Source organism: Ictalurus furcatus, chromosome 18 (assembly GCF_023375685.1).
Source record: "Ictalurus furcatus strain D&B chromosome 18, Billie_1.0, whole genome shotgun sequence".
NCBI classification, from domain to species: domain Eukaryota; kingdom Metazoa; phylum Chordata; class Actinopteri; order Siluriformes; family Ictaluridae; genus Ictalurus; species Ictalurus furcatus.
Genome location: NC_071272.1, coordinates 24320468 through 24338514, shown reverse-complemented (window position 1 = coordinate 24338514; position 18047 = coordinate 24320468). Strand labels below are relative to the sequence as shown.

General features: G+C 41.1%; 1 protein-coding gene across 2 annotated transcripts in view; it reads right to left on the bottom strand.

Moving 5' to 3' along the window:
- LOC128622059 (gamma-aminobutyric acid receptor subunit alpha-3-like) overlaps positions 1–18047 on the bottom strand; it is a 92545-nt gene that overhangs the window by 14967 nt on the left and 59531 nt on the right. For both annotated transcript variants that reach the window (XM_053648256.1, XM_053648258.1), the window contains 3 exons: positions 10461–10543; positions 5781–5924; positions 218–370 (listed from right to left, as the gene is read on the bottom strand). In XM_053648256.1, coding sequence (XP_053504231.1) covers positions 218–370; positions 5781–5924; positions 10461–10543 — 380 coding nt within the window. The remainder of the gene's footprint in view (positions 1–217; positions 371–5780; positions 5925–10460; positions 10544–18047) is intronic.

Here is an 18047-nt window from a genome sequence, read left to right as displayed (position 1 = left end):
TTTCCCTATTCGGAAATAAAATGAAAGAAACAAATACAATCTCTTTCTTCTCCCAAAAGAACAAAACATTAGAGACGGCATGATGCTACTTTTTCCTTTCCGATACTGATTGACACCTCGCGTGTCAGATGACACTGGGTGTGGGATCGACACCATCTCTACCGTATCTATCTGTCAGGTAAATTTCAGGGTAACGAGGTGGCGAAGGAAGACTCACCGAAGACGGTACGCGCCGGAACCGACTCCCGGTTGAGCCAGAACGAGACCTGGGAAAGGATGACGGTCATGATGCAGGGTAAATACGTCTGAATGACAAAATAGCCGATTTTCCTTTTCAGATGAAAATAAGTTGTCATCACCACATATTCTCCTGTAGGAAAAAAAAAAAGAAAAGAGAGAGGAAAGGAGAGAAAAAAAGGAAGTGAATGCATTATTAATGAGGCTCGTGTCACATCCAGATGACACTCAGTTGCTGAAATATTCAGGACTTATTTATGAAAGTTAATACAGATGGGGTATTTTCCACAGGGAACACAGTGCCTATGAACTCCGTACAGCGCGGCACGGATTTGCAGGAAAATCCTCGAGTAATTCTAATCGTTAATGTCCTGAAGTGTTACTCTGGAAGAATGATTCTTTACTCCAGTAGTATTAGACTTAAATACATACGCTCTTCTCAAGAGTAAGAGCAAAAGCGTTAAATTCTTGAGTAAAACACATTTTCTTACAGTTTTATTTTGTCCTTCAAAACGCTCCTTATGAATCTCAAACGGCAAGAATTCTGTCCGTTTGTACTATTCTTTAAAAAAAATTAAGATATTTTCTTATGCTGGAGTCACGATTTAAAAATGAAATATCAGCCACTAAAAGTCGATGATCAAAGCTAAAGAAGGTCAAGTTAACGTTACGCTTAAAAAACAAAAAGCTAATTTAATTAGGTAGATAGTTACGTTTTCACGTTATATTAGTTTGTTAAATTAGATATCTAGCTAGCTCGTTAGGTTTTGTACATCAGTTTTAAAAAAAATACTCATTTGCTAGTTAGTTAAGTTTTGTAGGCCTACATAAGTTTTTAAATTAGCTAGTTACACAGTTGTGTACATTAATTTCTTAAATGAGCTAGCTAATTAAGTTTTACAGCTTCTTCGTTTTGTACATTAGTTTTTAAATGACCTCGATAGTAAAGTTTTGCACGCTTTATTTTTTTACTTAACTAGCGCATTAAGCTTTGCACATTAGTTTTTTTTAGTTAGCTAGCTACATAGTTTTGTACATGCGTTTGTTAAATGAGCAAGCTAGTTAAGTTTTGTACATCAGTTTTTTTTTCTAGCTCCTTCGTTTTTGTAGATTAGATTTTAAATTTCTAACGGTAAGTTAAGTTTTGCATGTTTTATTTTTAATTAACTTGCTCATTAGTTTTTAAAATGAGCTAGGTAGTTGAGATTTGTACACGAGTTTGTAAAGTTAGATAGCTAGTTAGGTTTTGTATGTGTGTGATCATTTAGCTTGTTAGTGTTTGTTGTTGTAGATTTTGTACATTTGTTTGTTTTTTTTTTAAACAGCTAGCTAATTCAGTTTTGCACATTAGTTTTTACATTAGCTAGCTATTTATGTTTTGATCTTTAATTAGTTATATTAGCTAGCTAGTTCAGTTCTATACATTAGTTTATCAAATTAGCCAGCTGGTTCAATTTTGTTTTGCCAGAAAGATCTTTAAACATTAGCTAACCAACAAGACAGAATCTAGGTTTGTGTGAGTTAGAAGAATTTTCCCCTTATTTCTGGTTTAGATTTGCACCCGTTGTCTTTTCCCAAATCTTCGTAGATGTTACAAGTGTCGAACTTTAGACTTTAGCAAGCCTTTAGACAGTAATGCACTCAGGAATGCGTGGGCTTGGATTCATCTTCCTGATGAGGTTCTTGGGAGCATACAAACTGTGATATAGGGTGTTCATTTAACTGTGCTGTGGGTAAATTTAAACAGGTATGGAAAAAATCTGCCGCTCACTCATTTAAAAAAAACAACATATGCAAGTAATGTATTTCTGTAAAAACAAACAAGATATATGACTGGCCTTCCGTTCAATAAACTCTGTTTGAAAATGTCTCGGGTTCTCTCTTTAATGATGGTATCGCTGTCCTTTGAGGTTTGAACAGGTTCTGAGGTTGCAATTCAGAGCTGTATCAGCTAACGAACATGTCCTCATAACCCTCCTCTTTCCACAGTCAGGAGACAATTAAATAGAGAATAACAAATGTTCCTTGTCCTTGACAAGAAACTGAGAGGGCCATTTATCTTTGCCAAGGAAGACTGTAAAGACGGCCTTGTCCACAGGCAAGTCAATGCAAAGTGCCACCATCATCACAGCCAATTTAGACCAGTGGTTATTTAAACACTCAAAATCTCCAGAGCTGCTAGAGTATTTCTCTCCTTGAACAACACTGATTCAGAATAAAATCTTACTCTTGAGTGTGTTCTGAACCGAACTGGAAAAAGGAACTTGCTATACTTTATACCATGCTCTGTCTGAATTCTTGATTCTGATTGGCTGGAAGCTGTCAGTAAGTTTAATCACCGTTCTAAATTGATGCGCTGCCTATAAACAACTGTAACCTTAGTAATGGTGCGTTCACGTCTCAAAGTCACCACAAAGTCGTAATTACACGTGGGAAACTTGTGGGATTTTGTATGAGCTCAGCGGTTCCTGGTTGGGGGCGCGTAAGGAAAAAAACAAACAAAAAAACACACGTTGGAATCAATGGATGCAGTGTCTGTAGTTGTCGGTAAATCTGTCGACACTGAATGTTTACTCGTCTCAGAAGCCGATTTCTGAGGAACGTGACTGAGGAAGAGAGATTATAAAAGTAAAATATAAACCACACTACTTACAGTATGGGTATTTGTCAGGTTTTTTTTTAATTATTTTTTTTTTAAGAATAAAACAAGCTAATTCCCTGCACAAATTATGACAGCAGTGTACAATTACCATAAACTATGTAACGATACAGTTTACAGCGGCTTTGTAAACTGATTAAAAACATTTTTAAAAAAAGCAAAACACACCTCAGGTGCATTCTTTGTTCTTCATTTTCTAGAAGTCGAGTTAAAAACCTTGCTGTAGTTAGCTACCTGTTCGTAGTTAATTAAGAGAAAGTACGCCGCCATCTTGATCCGACCAAAATGACTCCAACGCGCCTGACGTCGTAACGACGACTTCTCGTAAATATGAACGTCCCAGGAGGAAACTGCATGCAGTAGTTAAACTTTCTCTCTTTCTCTAATAACTACTGATTATAATTCATTCAAATAAATGTAATCTTACGGCACTACTTTATCTCTGTGTATGATCTAAAGCGGGCAGAATTCTAAATCTAACGACCCGTATATAAAATAACTAACTCCGCTTCGTGTCGAGTGGCTCTCTGCCTCCACGTCATGCGTTAAAATGCACGTGTAATGCACGTGTAATGCACGTGTAATGCACACCTAGCCGTGGATTATCCTGTACTTTCTGGAGATGCCACTGAAAAACTCTGGAGGAAAATAGTTTCCATTTGAAAGAAAAAAAAGATGAAATAGTTCTACGGTGTCAAATAAAACAATAAACAAATAATGTTAACGGTTATGATAAGTAAAAAGTTGCCTGGCGATTTAAAAAAAAACATCATCACGCAAGCCTGTCTCTGAGAAATGCCACCGCCACGATACAGGATTTAAGATTAAACGAACGAATAATCGTCCAAACCGGCAAGTTGGATGTAATTCGTTGCCGATTCACATAAATCTTAGGATTGGTTTTAAATAGGACACGACTAGACATCACCTTCCTCCCATCCGACTGCACGGCTTTTTATCTGAACGGTTCTTTTCCACATTAGAGATCCAGAAGGTTGGGGGAATATTTTGCCTTTTACTTAAAAAATTCATGAGCAGCTCAATCTTAAGTCAGAGCATGTGCTCTTTGATAAACTCGCACTGCTCCTGGCGTTGGATGATGTTTACGTGTTTTTGGTTTTTTTTGTGGACACTTTCAAGACACTCTGTCCTTCAAAACGGATAGAGAGCGAGAGAGAGACAGAGAGAGAGAGAGACAGCGAGAGAGAGAGAGAGAGAGAGAGACAGTGAGAGGGAGAGAGAGAGACAGAGAGAGACAGTGAGAGAGAGAGGGAGAGAGAGAGACAGTGAGAGAGAGACAGTGAGAGAGAGAGGGAGAGAGAGAGAGACAGAGAGACAGTGAGAGAGAGAGGGAGAGAGAGAGACAGAGAGAGAGACAGTGAGAGAGAGAGGGAGAGAGAAAGAGAGAGAGAGAGAGAGTCCGAGGTCTGAGCGGTTCTGCTAACGAGACACGCGCGTCTGAATCCGTGTCAGGAAGAGCTGTTAAGCGCGTGCATCCTTCACGTCACACTCTATGAGACAGGAACTGGGGAAATGTTTTTATTTGAGCGGAAACCTTTCTTTTTTTCTTTTAACCTTTTAATTTTTCCACACGTCAGGTCTGGTGATCGGAGAATGGAACGAAAAATACACATTTCCAGCACAAAAGCACACAGAAACACAATCAACAAGCCCTTCACTCTTCACCCGGGCCGCAGTGGCCCCAATAACTGCGGCAGAAAGCAATCGATGAGCTCAGTGCTTGCAAAGCAGGCCAGATAAATTACTTTACAAACGGACACAAATGGAATTTGTAAGCGTATGCTGGGCACACACACACACACACACACACACACACACGTACAGAAAGTTTATCCAGGCAGGTCGTCTTGCTGTTCATAAACCAAAAAGAGAAGTTTTGAAATTGAAAATTGGAATAGGAGTGCTGCGCCTGCGTCAGATCGATACAGGTTTATGAATACATTTAAAGATTCCTTTGTTGTTTGTTTAGGCGAGTTCACCTCCTGAGGGTAAAAGATGACCTCTAACACACATGGACCCAAGATACGATGTATTTACAGCAACATAATTACAGGAACGGAATATGAACACATTAGTCTGATAGGAAAGATCAGATCGTGTTCACGTGTGACGTGAAGATTAACACGGATACGAATAGTAAGCGCAGTATTCCTATGTTTTCCCACGTCGTATAAAGCTCATGGTTCTTCCCGACATCGTTCATGTACAAAATAAGAAGCAGATCGTTCTACAGTGTGTGCGTCAGCAGCCTGACCTCGAACTCTACCTTACTGAGCTCCAAAATAAAACCATACTTCTAGTATATTTGTGGACAAATTGGCCTGAAATCCATCAAAGAAAACCAAATGCTTTCATTTATAGAGCACACAGGATATGGAAAATCTTCGTGGTGAATCTTACAGGAGTACAGACTCCGTTTCGATTCGCAGCGGCACGGCGTCTGGGCTTCGTAGTCGATCCTGAGAGCATTTCCAGCGAGCTTTTCTGGTCTTTCTAGAAAGTCTAACAAGTAAATCTGATTAAACGTTATTAGGTGAGTATTGCTGTCAACTATAAACAAAATATATTGTTTTGAAAGATAGTTCCCTAGCTTACTCTGCTACATTAGTTAGAACACTGTTCGGAAAGTTCCACGGGGCGTCTGGTTGAGCGCCACGATGAACTCGAGTGATGTAGCTGAGGTTGAGGAACTTTACAAGTTCAGGAGGTGAACAAAACTTCCATTTCTGGTCTAGACCACGCCCATTTTGAGTATATAGCCAAATATTTTGAGCGTTACACTACTGTAAGCATTCCTCATGCAGTACATTTTGCTTCTAGCGACTACTGTAGAGTTATATTTTTCAGTTATGCTAATCGCTACCTGTGCTAGAGCTGATGGTCTCTTTGCCTATGACGTGTCCCAGCAGGTCATACTGGTTGAGACGAGAGCCATCTGGAGCCACGGACACGGACTTCTCATCATCCGCAGTCCAGATGTAGACCACCTCGTTGTTGGTGTAAGCATCTGAGAGAGACAGCTGATGGTGAACATTCATTTTTACAAAAATACAGAGTATTTCTATTCACCAGAATATTACTACATGCAAACGAAACATGCAAATTAAAGCAAAGTGATACTACTTTGTATATTTTTTTACTGCTTCCGAACAATTTCCTCACTTCCAACCAGACAAATGCAAAATAAATAAATATCCAAACATCTAGTTGTCTCTTTAACTGAAATTCATCTTGCTTGGATCGTTTTCAGTGTGTGGGATCGACTCCGACGCTTTGGGATCGACTCTTTCTGGGATCAACTTCAATGAGAACGAAAAGCAGGATGGAGACTTGATGACTTCAACTGAATAATATCCTGCTGGGCCTCCATGTCCCGCCAAAACGGCTCCGACCTGCAGAGTCATGGGCTCTGCAAGACCTCTGAAGGTGCCCTGTGGTATCTGGCACCGAGATGTTAGCAGCAGATCCTTTAAGTCCCGGGTCGGATTGAGATCTGGGGAATTTGGAGGAATTTGAAATCAACACGTTGGGCTATTCGTCATGTGCTATGAAGCCCCATACGCAGCAGGGTGCGATGCACTGTGTGTTGTGACATGTTCCTCCTGTAACGATCATGATAATGTTCTGTGACTTGTCCCACAGTAGCCCTTCTGTCGGTTTAGGCAGGAGGGGGTGGCCTTCGTCGTCCCCGTGCATCGATGAGCCTTGGGCGAATGACACGTTGCTGCCGGTTCGTGATTTGTGCCTCCTCAGACCGCTGTTCGTCAGTACTCAACACTGCTGGCCGAGACTCGGTGCTCTGACCAAGTCGTCTGGCCATAGCAATGTGGCCCTTGCCAAAGTTACTCAGGGCTTCACGCCTGCCCATTTTCTCAAACATATAAATGCTCATCAAACCATTTACTGAGCACGTGCGTCCTGTGGGTGGGGGCGGGGTCATCAAGGAATAGACCACACCCATCTGGATTTTAAAAAAATGCTTCATTGTTCATTATTGTTCCCTCTAAGAGGAAAGATGAACCCAAACCATCTCTGCAAAACGCTCCATTGTCGCATGTATTTCATGTATTATATATATAAACCCATACACATTAAATCTTAATTATCAAGCAGTGCTAGTGCTAACAGTTACACAGAGCTCTCTGCTTTAAAATGCGAGCTTCATCTTCCAATATAAATCCTTCAGAACAAATATCAATATCAGATTCACTTGGTATATAACCAAAGGGAGCAATCAATACATGAAATTACTCTTACATGACGCTGAAGGTATATACATCAATAACTGCGAGAGAGAGGGGGGGGACAGATTTGGAACAGAAACCAAATTCACACACCATCCGAGGGTTTGCTGATGAAATTTTGATGGCCAGAGAGAAAAGATATTATTTTATTCAGTTGGAAAACCGTTAATCAAAGGCTCAACACATCAAATTTAATGCTGCTTCATCTATAATTAATTGCAACTGGCGATGAAGTGTATTGTTCAGACGTTTGATAGACGGTTGAAGCGGGCAGCGAGCACAGAGAGCTTTATTTACACTCAGTCCAGCTTATAGGGAGTGAAAAGGGCAAAAGTGTCACCCGCTTTCAGCGAACAGAACGAGGACAACCTTAAATTTAGTCACTTCATTTAAAGCCGGAACACCAAGAGAGAAAGCAAGGAGAAAGGAAAGGAAACTTTAAACTCCTTCTTGAATATAATCAATACACATCTGAACATAAAACACGAATAATCCTACCCATGCTGAACGATGTTCAAAGCAGTTCCCACCCACTTTAATATTCCTGTTCTTAGCTGACACGAGAGGAACCCCAAGTGGTTGCAGCTCATCCGAGTCAAGGTTGTGTTTTGAGATGCTTTTTGCCATTCTCCTCTGACCTCCCTCATCAACCAGGCACTTCCTCTCGCAGAACTGGATGTTCTTTTGGTATTCTGCATCTGTACGAGCGTGAGGATGGTCGACCTGAGCACTCGGAGAAGTATCGGTGAGCGTGGACGCTACAGATGAGCACAACGTGCCGTGAATTGCGCGGAATTGCGTATTGTACGCACATCTTCGCTTCTGCAAGCAGCGAGCGCTTCCTTCCTCCCGAGTCGGTGTGTTATTCTTGTGCACCTCGTGCCCGTTTTAAACTTAAAACTTAGCTGGAGGAGTTCGTCGCTAAACAGCACATGACTACTAACCAACATAAACTGGGCTGGATTAAAAGTTCCTCAAAGTCTTTCATTGATCAATTAATACTATTCGCTATTCATGCAGTCGAGTAAATGTTTGTACCTGTGACTTTCTACGGAATTAAATTTGTGCCAAAAGTATTGCACGTAACAAACTTTTCGAGAAACGAACAGACATATACGATGAGAAAGAAGAAGAACAGTCTGAAACGGAAAACAGTGAACTCGCATCCAAATCTCACTAGCCAATGAGAGTTAACTGTTAAGCCCCACCCACACGTGAGATTTGCGCCAGAATGGCGAACGTGGACTTGTGCAGCGTAAACGAAAACTCTGGCAGCACATTCATCATGATTAGCGATAAGGAAGCTTAGAAAGAAAGAACGCTGTTTATTTGTGTTAAAGTTTTGCCCCCGAGTTCACTGCTTTCAGTTTCAGACTGTTTTTCTTCTTTGTTCAATACTTTTGGCGCAAATTTATTTTTCTTTTACCAACTTTTCCGTGAGTTGGGAAGCTGTCCTCAATCCTGATGTCGTACTCACAGCATCAGCAGTAAATAAAAAATCCCTTTACTTCTTTAAAAGAGTTGGTAGATCTTCGGCTCAGTCGACATAGAGATGTTAGTCGGTTACGTCTAATGTAGCGTGTAGCATCAGTACAGTACGTTTAAACATCGGCGTGACCTCGTAGTCCCAACTCTTACCCACCTTCAATATTTCCCATTTTACATCACAGTATGTAGCGTTCGTCTCTTTGGGAAACTATTGCGTTTACATAAATTCTTTCTCTGTCATACCATATATTTTGTAAAATAAAAATGGAAGGACGTTAGAAGTGCCCACACACATAAAAACGATTTTCTAGGCCCTCAGCATCGGTGCTTCATTCAAACCTGAAATAAATCGCCCGCTTCTCCTGCTTTGCTGATTTTCAAGATCTAAAGTTCAAAGTGTATTAAAAAAAAAGTATCAGGTGATTGCCGAGCACAGTTTGACAGGCAGCGTAAGCTAAAATGGAAGTAGGCAGTGATTAGGGAATGAGAGGGTACATGCAGGAGGGGGAGGCAAGAGGGAGCACGCTCATAATTGTCAGTCGCTAACAAAAGCTGCTAATTACTCGCAGATCGTACAGCATCGGTTGCGTAAAAGAGCCGATTGTTCACCATCTTTTCAGACTGATTTCCGATGATATGCAGAAGGATCAGATGAGATGCCCCTCTGTGCTGAGCCCTTCGTAATGAGGGCCGTCGGTTGGAAGGAGGGAGGTGCGGCTGAATATGCAGGAATGGAAGCCTTTTGTTTTATCGCCTGAGGGGGATGTTCTATTCATGGTGACATGACCGCTGCATCACGGAGATCTCCAGTGCCTGTGGCTACATTCTTAATTTAAACTTGTGTATTTCAGAAAGAAATGGGCACACTTTTTTAAGAAAAAGTTCGAAAATAATCAGATTTACAGTCTTGAAATTCACAGTTGCATAAATTCCACAAAGTGTTGAATATATCCCTTTGGTCCACGTTGGCATGACTGCATCACGTAAATTGCTGCAGATCTGTGAGCTGGACATTCATCTCCACACCCCTGCGGTGCTCTTTCAGATCCAGATCTGGTCACTGGAGAGGCCACTGAAGTCCCCTGAACTCATCGTTAAGTTCATGGAACCGCTTCGTTCATGGAACCGCTTGTGTACGTGGTCAGTATCGATGAACTGTGGGGGTCATAGGTATGAAGGGTTCCGATGTTTGGCAAGAAAACATTCCCCACATCATTACACCACCTGTATCATAGCTGACCCTGCGCTCTGACCCCAACTTCCTGACATGCTGGGATATGCGAAGAAAAGAATTTCACTCTGCTGTAATGTATACGTGATTAATAAAGACTCATCATCATCATCTTCATCATCATCATTATCAAACTCTAGAGGCTGTTGTGTGTGTAAACCTCAGGAGGTCAGCCGTTTCTGAAACACTCAAACCAGCCGGTCTGACACTAACAACCACGCCACAGTCAAGGAACTGAACTGAAGCAATTCAAGGTAAGCTGGATATCAGGTCTTAGACAATTTTACCATCTGCATCGTTTACGTTAGAGAACTGTAACACACCTTATTAATCCTGCACACTAGATGAAAATGAGTTCGGCTGTGATCGTACTGTACCAAGGGCAAACCCGAGCACCATGCCGGCCCTCTAAGACAGTTAGTCATCTTTGTAATAAGGACAACGTTTCTGAACCGGTTGTGCCATTTTAGCGCATCAACACAGAGCGGTACGAGCAGCTGGAGGCGGTCGATTTCATCCGAGCTGCTTTATGAATACCAATCATGCTGATAAAGAGAGAAAAAAAAACAAAAACACTTACAGCTTCCAAACTTGAGCGGGCAGGCGTGAGCATCCATGGGGAAATCTTCCAGATGCATGGGGCACTCAGCATGAATAGTTAATCTGCACGTAAAAGAGATAACGACAGAACGATGACGTGTCCACAGGTCAACTCCAGTTAAATATAAAGACATAAACGCTTTCAGTTCCGCTTCAGATGTAAATCCGAGACCTAATCTGTCACGGTGATATAAAATATAAAAACATTTCGGAATATAAGCTTCACCGAGTTTTAAGGCTGCATTGAGCTATTTACTATTCTTCAGTTACATTTCCATTTACTGACACGTCTCTGGGAATAAAAACATCTCAAAATCATGCACATTTTATTTTAAGACAATTTCATGCAAAAAAAAAAAAAAAAAAAAATTCAAACGTATTCCTTAGAATGTTTATTATTACTTTTATTATAAAAATTCCCCTAAATATCACTTATATTAAAAGAAAAAAATAATTAACAGCATTCTTGACATGTCATGGAGCTTAGAACTACTGCATGAAAAGAAGAAAGAAAAAAAAAGCTAAGGTGTTCACCTGAGTCAAATTTAATGTTGAATTTTGTGCAGAAGCTACCAGAGGCACGCTGCGCTGACAGCAAACAGTCCAGAGATGAAAAGAAATCAAGATCATGATCTCTATGTTGAATATTTGGATGATTTACTTCTCATATCGGCCCTAAAAACCTTCCTAACTCGACTGAACGAAAGGGTTAATGCTTATTAAGCCCTTAAATGTGTCAAAAGTTTCCAAAATCTTTTTTATGGAGCCGAAGACTGCGAAATGTGAACGCGAGAAACCACTCGAGTGTGTGAATTTCAGAGGTGTACTGCAAATTTAAACACTGTCACGTTCGCTTAAATCGCGTGTATCTGGGGCGGCTTGCAGCTCCGCATCTCAACACCGAGAGACTGAAATCGTCCGGGAAGTTCAGCACATTTCCAAAAATTACAAGACGATCATTTGTGAAATGTGCAGCCCGACATTATGTTCTTATTACACTGACAATTCAACGGCAGTCAAACGTGAAGTGTAATCCAGCCCAAAAACCGCATGCTGGAACGTGTAAGAGAGTACTGTAAGTGTAAGAGTGAATGACTCAGCGATTCTTCTCTTCAGCAGCACATCATACACTTTACACCAGGCAAGCTAACACTTCGATGCTGCGGTGATGTTGATAAGGTGAAACTAGCTATAAATAGCTCCTCTGAGTTGCTAATTAGCAAGTGGAACAGCTTTATTCTCAGAGGTGAATCAAAGTCACATCACTGCTGTATGACTGGAGGGTAATGCTAACTTGCTTCGCATTTCCTAACTGCTGACTGTTTAAAGGTGAAAAGGTTCTGTTGGTCGGTTTTTTTTTTTTTTTGGTACACTTTTAACACGCCCCAACACCTCAATGACGACATCGCTAATTTCCTGATGCGTTAGATAATAAACAACTCTGGAAATGACAGCTTAAGTGTGCGAGTACTGTGTGTGAACACTTAAACATGTTGTTTTATACGTGGGAATAAAGCAGAGTGTTTTTTTTGTGCAAATATAGCGTACGCTAGGGATGGAACCGAAGACGTTATTCAGATTAAAGAGATCATGTGTGAGGAGGAGGAGGTGAACGTGGTGTGTAGCCACGTGAACGGTTCAATAACGTGATGCTCTCAGACTGAGAGCAATCGCAGAGGTGCCGATATTTTCAAGCGCGCTTGATTTTCCCGCTGATGTGTAATCTGAGAAACAGTCGATAAGGATACGAGAGGAAATCAAAGTCTACTCCTGTCCCGCGCAGCAGATCTCTGAATCCAGTCTATCATCCGTTTATTAGTGCGGAAGAACAGACGATCCTCACATCTCACCGAGCGATATTTCCCCCACAGCGTTCTCTTATTCCTCTAGTTTCTTCTTTCTTTACAACTAGACATGATAGAGAGCGCTCACGTTTATTTTCATGACAAAGACGGATTTGTGGATCACGCGCTCTTCGTCGCGGATCTCTCCGAGTGAAAGATGGTGTACTCGGTGAGAGTTGCGCAACAGATCACGAGTGTAGGCATGAAGACTCCAGCGGTCTTTATCCTAACAGTTTTATTGGTTTAAAACCAGCCGCATTAATCGTTTTATAACGGCTTCGAATGCAGCTCGGCCAATCCGATTTTAGAACCGAAACGATCTGCTTTATAACAGGAATTTATTCATCATTGGATTGGGTATTTAGCTGTTTCTAAAAAAAAATAAATAAATAAATAAAAAAAGAAAGAATTTTTACATTTTCATTTGTATTATTTGCACGTATATTTCTACACTTACGTTACACTACATTTCTTTTTCCCTACACTCTTAAGTTCTTTGCTCTAGTTGTTCACTTATTAACAAATATTTCTATTTTTTACTTTATTGCTAGTGTGTCTCTAACTAGATTTTTCTCGAACTGGAATGTATTCGTTGTTATCTTCACTATTTTGTCTTGTCTTGAGCAACTGGCAAAATAATTTCCTTCACGGATTAATAATTTAATCTCATTTAACTCCATCCATCCATTTTCTGTAGCACTTATCCTACACCGGGTCGTAGGGATCCTGGAGCCGATCCCAGGGGACTCGAGGCAACCCATTGCAGAGCACAATCACACACACACACACACACACACATACTGAGGCGGGAATCGAACCCCCAACCCCAGAGGTGCAAGGCACCTCTCTAAACGCCATCTCTAACCAAATTCACCCAACTTATCATGCAACCGAAACCTCATGCAAGTTCGTCTTCCATACAGTGCCTCACTGCGCAAAAACACTACCTTCTAATAAGTTCTCACTCATTTCACCGTGCAGCACGATATCCCTCTAGTCCTATTAGTTTAACTCTAGCCACGGTGAACAGCAGTGCTGCGGCTTCCGAGCTTTTCAGGAACGAGTTGTCTCTCGTTCGTTACTTCGGACCAGATGTGAAGCCTCAGCTGCCTGAATTCAGGAGTAAAGCCACGTGTTCATCCCACGTCTCCGTCTAACTGGCCCCCTGGGAGGGCTATAAAACTGCTCTGGCTGGCAGAAATCTTGCCAAGCCGGAGAGTGGGGGTAAAAATATATCACAGTCTGTCCAGTGCTAGAGGTTTTGGGACGATAGCAGCATTGGAAAAGCGAGACGGTTCTCAGTGGTTGAGTGTTCGACAGTTTGGGACACGTGACATAACAGTTGCGAAGTTCTACCGATACGCCGGGAAGCAGAAAAAACTTTCATGGCACTAATGACTTCATAACCATGGGGTAACTTCTCTGTGCCTTATGACAGCTTGAGCTACTTCTCAGGGTAAATCTACCGAGCAGAACGGTATTACAACCACAGTTTGCAACACATAAAGTCAGGAAAGACGGCTTTTCTCCTCTCATCAAAAATAAATAAATAAATCAATAAAAATTGAGATATTCCAGGCTCGTTCCCAAGATATACTTTATGTACATTAAGTACACGCTCTACAGAGCATCTATATACTTCCTCCGCCATTCCTATCTCTCTTCTCATCTCTTCTACTGCAAGGTCCTAGCATTTTTAAGTGCTTAATGAGAGAAAGCTTGGTGTCCCCTGGGTAATATACAGACATAACGTCTATGATGTTCAGGGCCTTGCAAACGAACTGTGGTGCACTTTTGCCTCGTTGACATCAATTAACGAGCATCAACCAGGTTCCAGAAACTTCTTCACACTACGTTGACCCAAAGGCGATCGTGCTAACGGGCGTCTTTTGGAAACAGCCACACTCAGCAAAGCACGAGTCGATCCATGAGCGTGTTCGTTATCGTCAACGGTCGCACTCTGCCAAACGGACTCTTCATCAAGGATGACCTCCTCGAGCTCGGCGCTGTCGGAGCGCCCTTGACGTATACGAAAGAATTCTGGAATTTGTCCAACACGGCAGCGGCGTTCATCATACTTATTATTGTTTTGAACTTGGAGGATGATCAATGAGAGGAGCTGAGAGTCAGTATTCCCACTGCGCCATGCTGCTGTGCTGAAATGATCACTGTTCCAGGGAACGCTTTACTGAACGTGCGACACACGAGACTGTCGTTCAGGAGACAGACGACAAACCGGATAACTGTTCACAGTTCATTAGTCTTACATCCAAAACAAAAAAAATATACAGAAAACCTTATGGTTATGGTTGAAAGAGTGTTAAAAATGCTTGTTTGGTTGGATGTTTAGTCAAAAGGAAGATCTCTGTCACTGCAAAGAGGACCTCCGCTAGAAAAACAAGTGTTTATAAAGAATTCTCACCCGTGCCTATTTTGGCAAGTTTTTAAACGTGCCCGAAGTCAGAATTGTAAGAGAGTTTCGAATGTTGAAAAGGCGTGTGAAAATAAAACTATACACAATATTGAACCCTTTTACATGCTTCAAAACCATACCTTTATAAATAAATATTCCTTAAGAGTTTTTTATACCTTAACACTGCATGTCAATTGATTATATTTTCGTTTAGGACAGCGATTCGGCTGATTCTGGACGTAAAATCAAATAAATAAAAAAAACAACTAATATCAGAAAAGCTAAGGCATTCTTTGGAGTCACAAATATATGTTTGGGGTTCTCTTTGTGGAGAGTTTATTATGATTGTACTAGAGACCAGAGGCACGGAAAACAGAAAAAAGTCTACAAAGCAACATAATAATGGTTTATGTTTATAATGTTAAAATCCCGTGGGGATTCGTGTTCATTCAGCTACAGGAGCGTTAGTGAGGTTGAGGTCAGGCGCTGATGTTGATGTTGATGTAAGGAGACTCCAGTTCCAGTTCATCCCAAAGGTGATGAGTCAGTGGGGTTGAGGTCAGGGTTCTGTGCAGGACACTCGAGTTCTTCTACCTTCTTCCAACCTTCACACACCGTGTCTTCATGGAGCTCGCACTCCTTGTGCACAGGAGCATCGTCGTGCTGGAACAGTGTTCGGGATTCTTAGTTCTTATGGACGTTCTATACAACCGTGTGCTTCCAACTTTGTGGTACCAGTTTGGGGAAGAACCGCATATGGGTCTGTATAGTGTAGGTGTGTAGCAGGTCTGTCGTGCTGTCAGTGTTGCAAGTTGTGCTGTTTTACTGATTCGAACTGTTTTTCTTTGCGTCCACTTCCCACTGACCGTGGGTGTCAGGTCCTCAGCCAGACAATGGACGTTTTTATTGAAAACAACGGGTTTTTGTTCTCTTCTCCTGCTTTCAAGGTCAGCGAGCACTTTGCTGTTGCCTTGGTTTGTCTGGTTTTGTACACGCAGGTGTATTGGCAAAGTCTCAGTCTGACTCATCACCACAGAACCAAAAAAAAAGATCCATCCCATTTTCAAGCCCTTGTAGACGAGGATGTGGACTAGCCTACGCTCCGATGTTTATGTTCTTATCACCGGAGCAGGTGTTCTGAGTGCTCAAGGAGCCCATCATTTGGAAAGCCAAAGGTCATCTAAGCAGACTTTTTAATCAAAAGGAGAAAAAAAAAAAAGATGACTCAATTCTAGACACCTGACTTTCAGAAAGCAGATAAACAGCTTTCAGGAAAAAGAGGCAGAAAGATACAGAATTAAATTCAGAGCTAGAGTGAGTTAGGATTGTGTGAACATGAGCCGTTACGATAGAAGATATAACGTATTAGAACGAGCGCATTAATATAAACCCCTCACTTCATTTACAGCTGGAACTGTACTCTCAATCCAGTTATAATTCGAGAACTCAACGGCACTGTAGTATAAACTATTTTAAATTATTTTAATGACCAAGTAGCGGAAATAAAGGCTCATGGTTTCATTGCAGTCTGTTCATCCATCAGAAAGAGACACGCTTCCTGAGCTCCTGACATCACTGCGGAGGTGCCGAGGCAGTTTAGAAGCTTCGTTAGGGATTTCGTTCGTTACCTGTTAAAAAAAAAACACGGACACGCCAGATCGAAAGTATGTTCATCAACGTCTTAAAGACATTGCGATAAAGTCACGATTTGAAATTGGATTCTAAGGTAAAATGTAAATAATGGAATTGATGCCAGTGTATTTCTCATTCCATCTCATCCATTTCTCAATTCTTATCCGTATTAATAAGTAGTTTCTATCGACAAACAAGTCTTACAGTAGTTACTCAAAATGACCACGCCCCCAGCGAGGAGTCTGGCCTATTTGGAAACGTGTCAAATGTAAAGTTTCATCAGGAATACTATTAAGAAATTAAATAGACATAAAATAGAATAGATATCAAATTTGTTTTGTATTTAAAGTGTGATTTTATTTTATTTCATTTATTGTTGAAACGTGATGAAACTTTCTATATTATTCTGATTATTTCAACAAGAGACTTACTGAGCTTGTGCGGTATAACGATGTAATCGTCTCTATGGGATTTCACTTTACACTCCTGTAACCTGAAATGATGTAAATGACTGTTTTCCTGTTCCTTCTTTTAAGGCTCATTTCTGGATAATAAAATCGTTTATCATTATTTTTATTTTAAAAACACTCAATCACGGTCAGGGAAAAAAATCAATATCTCAGAAGCCTTGTAGTCACCGAGACAGCCACCGCTTGGCTAGTTATGAACAGTGCACTAGACATGTTTTGATGAATGTCCACGGGATTCATTACATCAGGTCCCATCGGTACCAGTGTCCAAAACAAGGGGCTTTATTTAGAGCTGCGGAACTCCAGAAGTGGACTAGGTCTAGAGAGTATGTGTTTTGGTTTCTTCATGCCCTAAGGCCAGGCTGAATGAGGTCTTTATATTAATAACCCTGTGCACTTTTTACACACTGTGACATTCAGCAACAACCAGTCTCCGTAATTATGGTTAAGTAAAGATGCGGAAAGAGTGGCGTAAGCGTGGAAGAGAAAAAGAACAGGTACCGGGGCAGATCGGTTCAGGGCTGTTAGTGGCATTGTATTAATCTGCGTCAAAAGCCTGTTGCTTGGAAACCCTGAGCAAGGCCCGTATTTTTAGTCCACTAGCATAGCAGGAATGCTTTTTTTTGTAATGGGGGGTCTACTTAAAAAAAATAATCTTGCATGAAGCACTCCACTGTACCTACAGCTGAACAGTTTGTGAGTGGCTTGTTGTTGAGTACAGAACATGGACGTGTTTTTCTTTTAAAGTTCAGTAACCGGTAATACAGTAATATAATTCATGTGTAAAGATTGTGGAGGAAATGCTGGAGGAACATTGTGCTAGACTAATGGAAATCGTTGGTAAGGAGCCTATTTGTATTCACAGAATGTTAAATGTTTCTTTTAATACTTAATACACGGTGACGACGCCTTAAAAGCAACCAAAACATCAGACAATATCAAGATCCAGCACAATGACTTGGACGCTGCAGGATCTGACCCAAAGAACAAGCAGTGACTCTGTACATAATGAGATGGAGGCTACTCAGTCACTCCGATAATAATACTCGACACCCTTGTTTTTGATTGGGGAAGGACTAATACGGTTCATTTCCTAAACAGGGATTAAGGAACACCCTGGCTGATTGTACTAACATAATTCGATGAGATATAACTTTACAAAATCCCTGGAGAGACAGATCATTAAACGGACATTTAAAGAGGGAGCG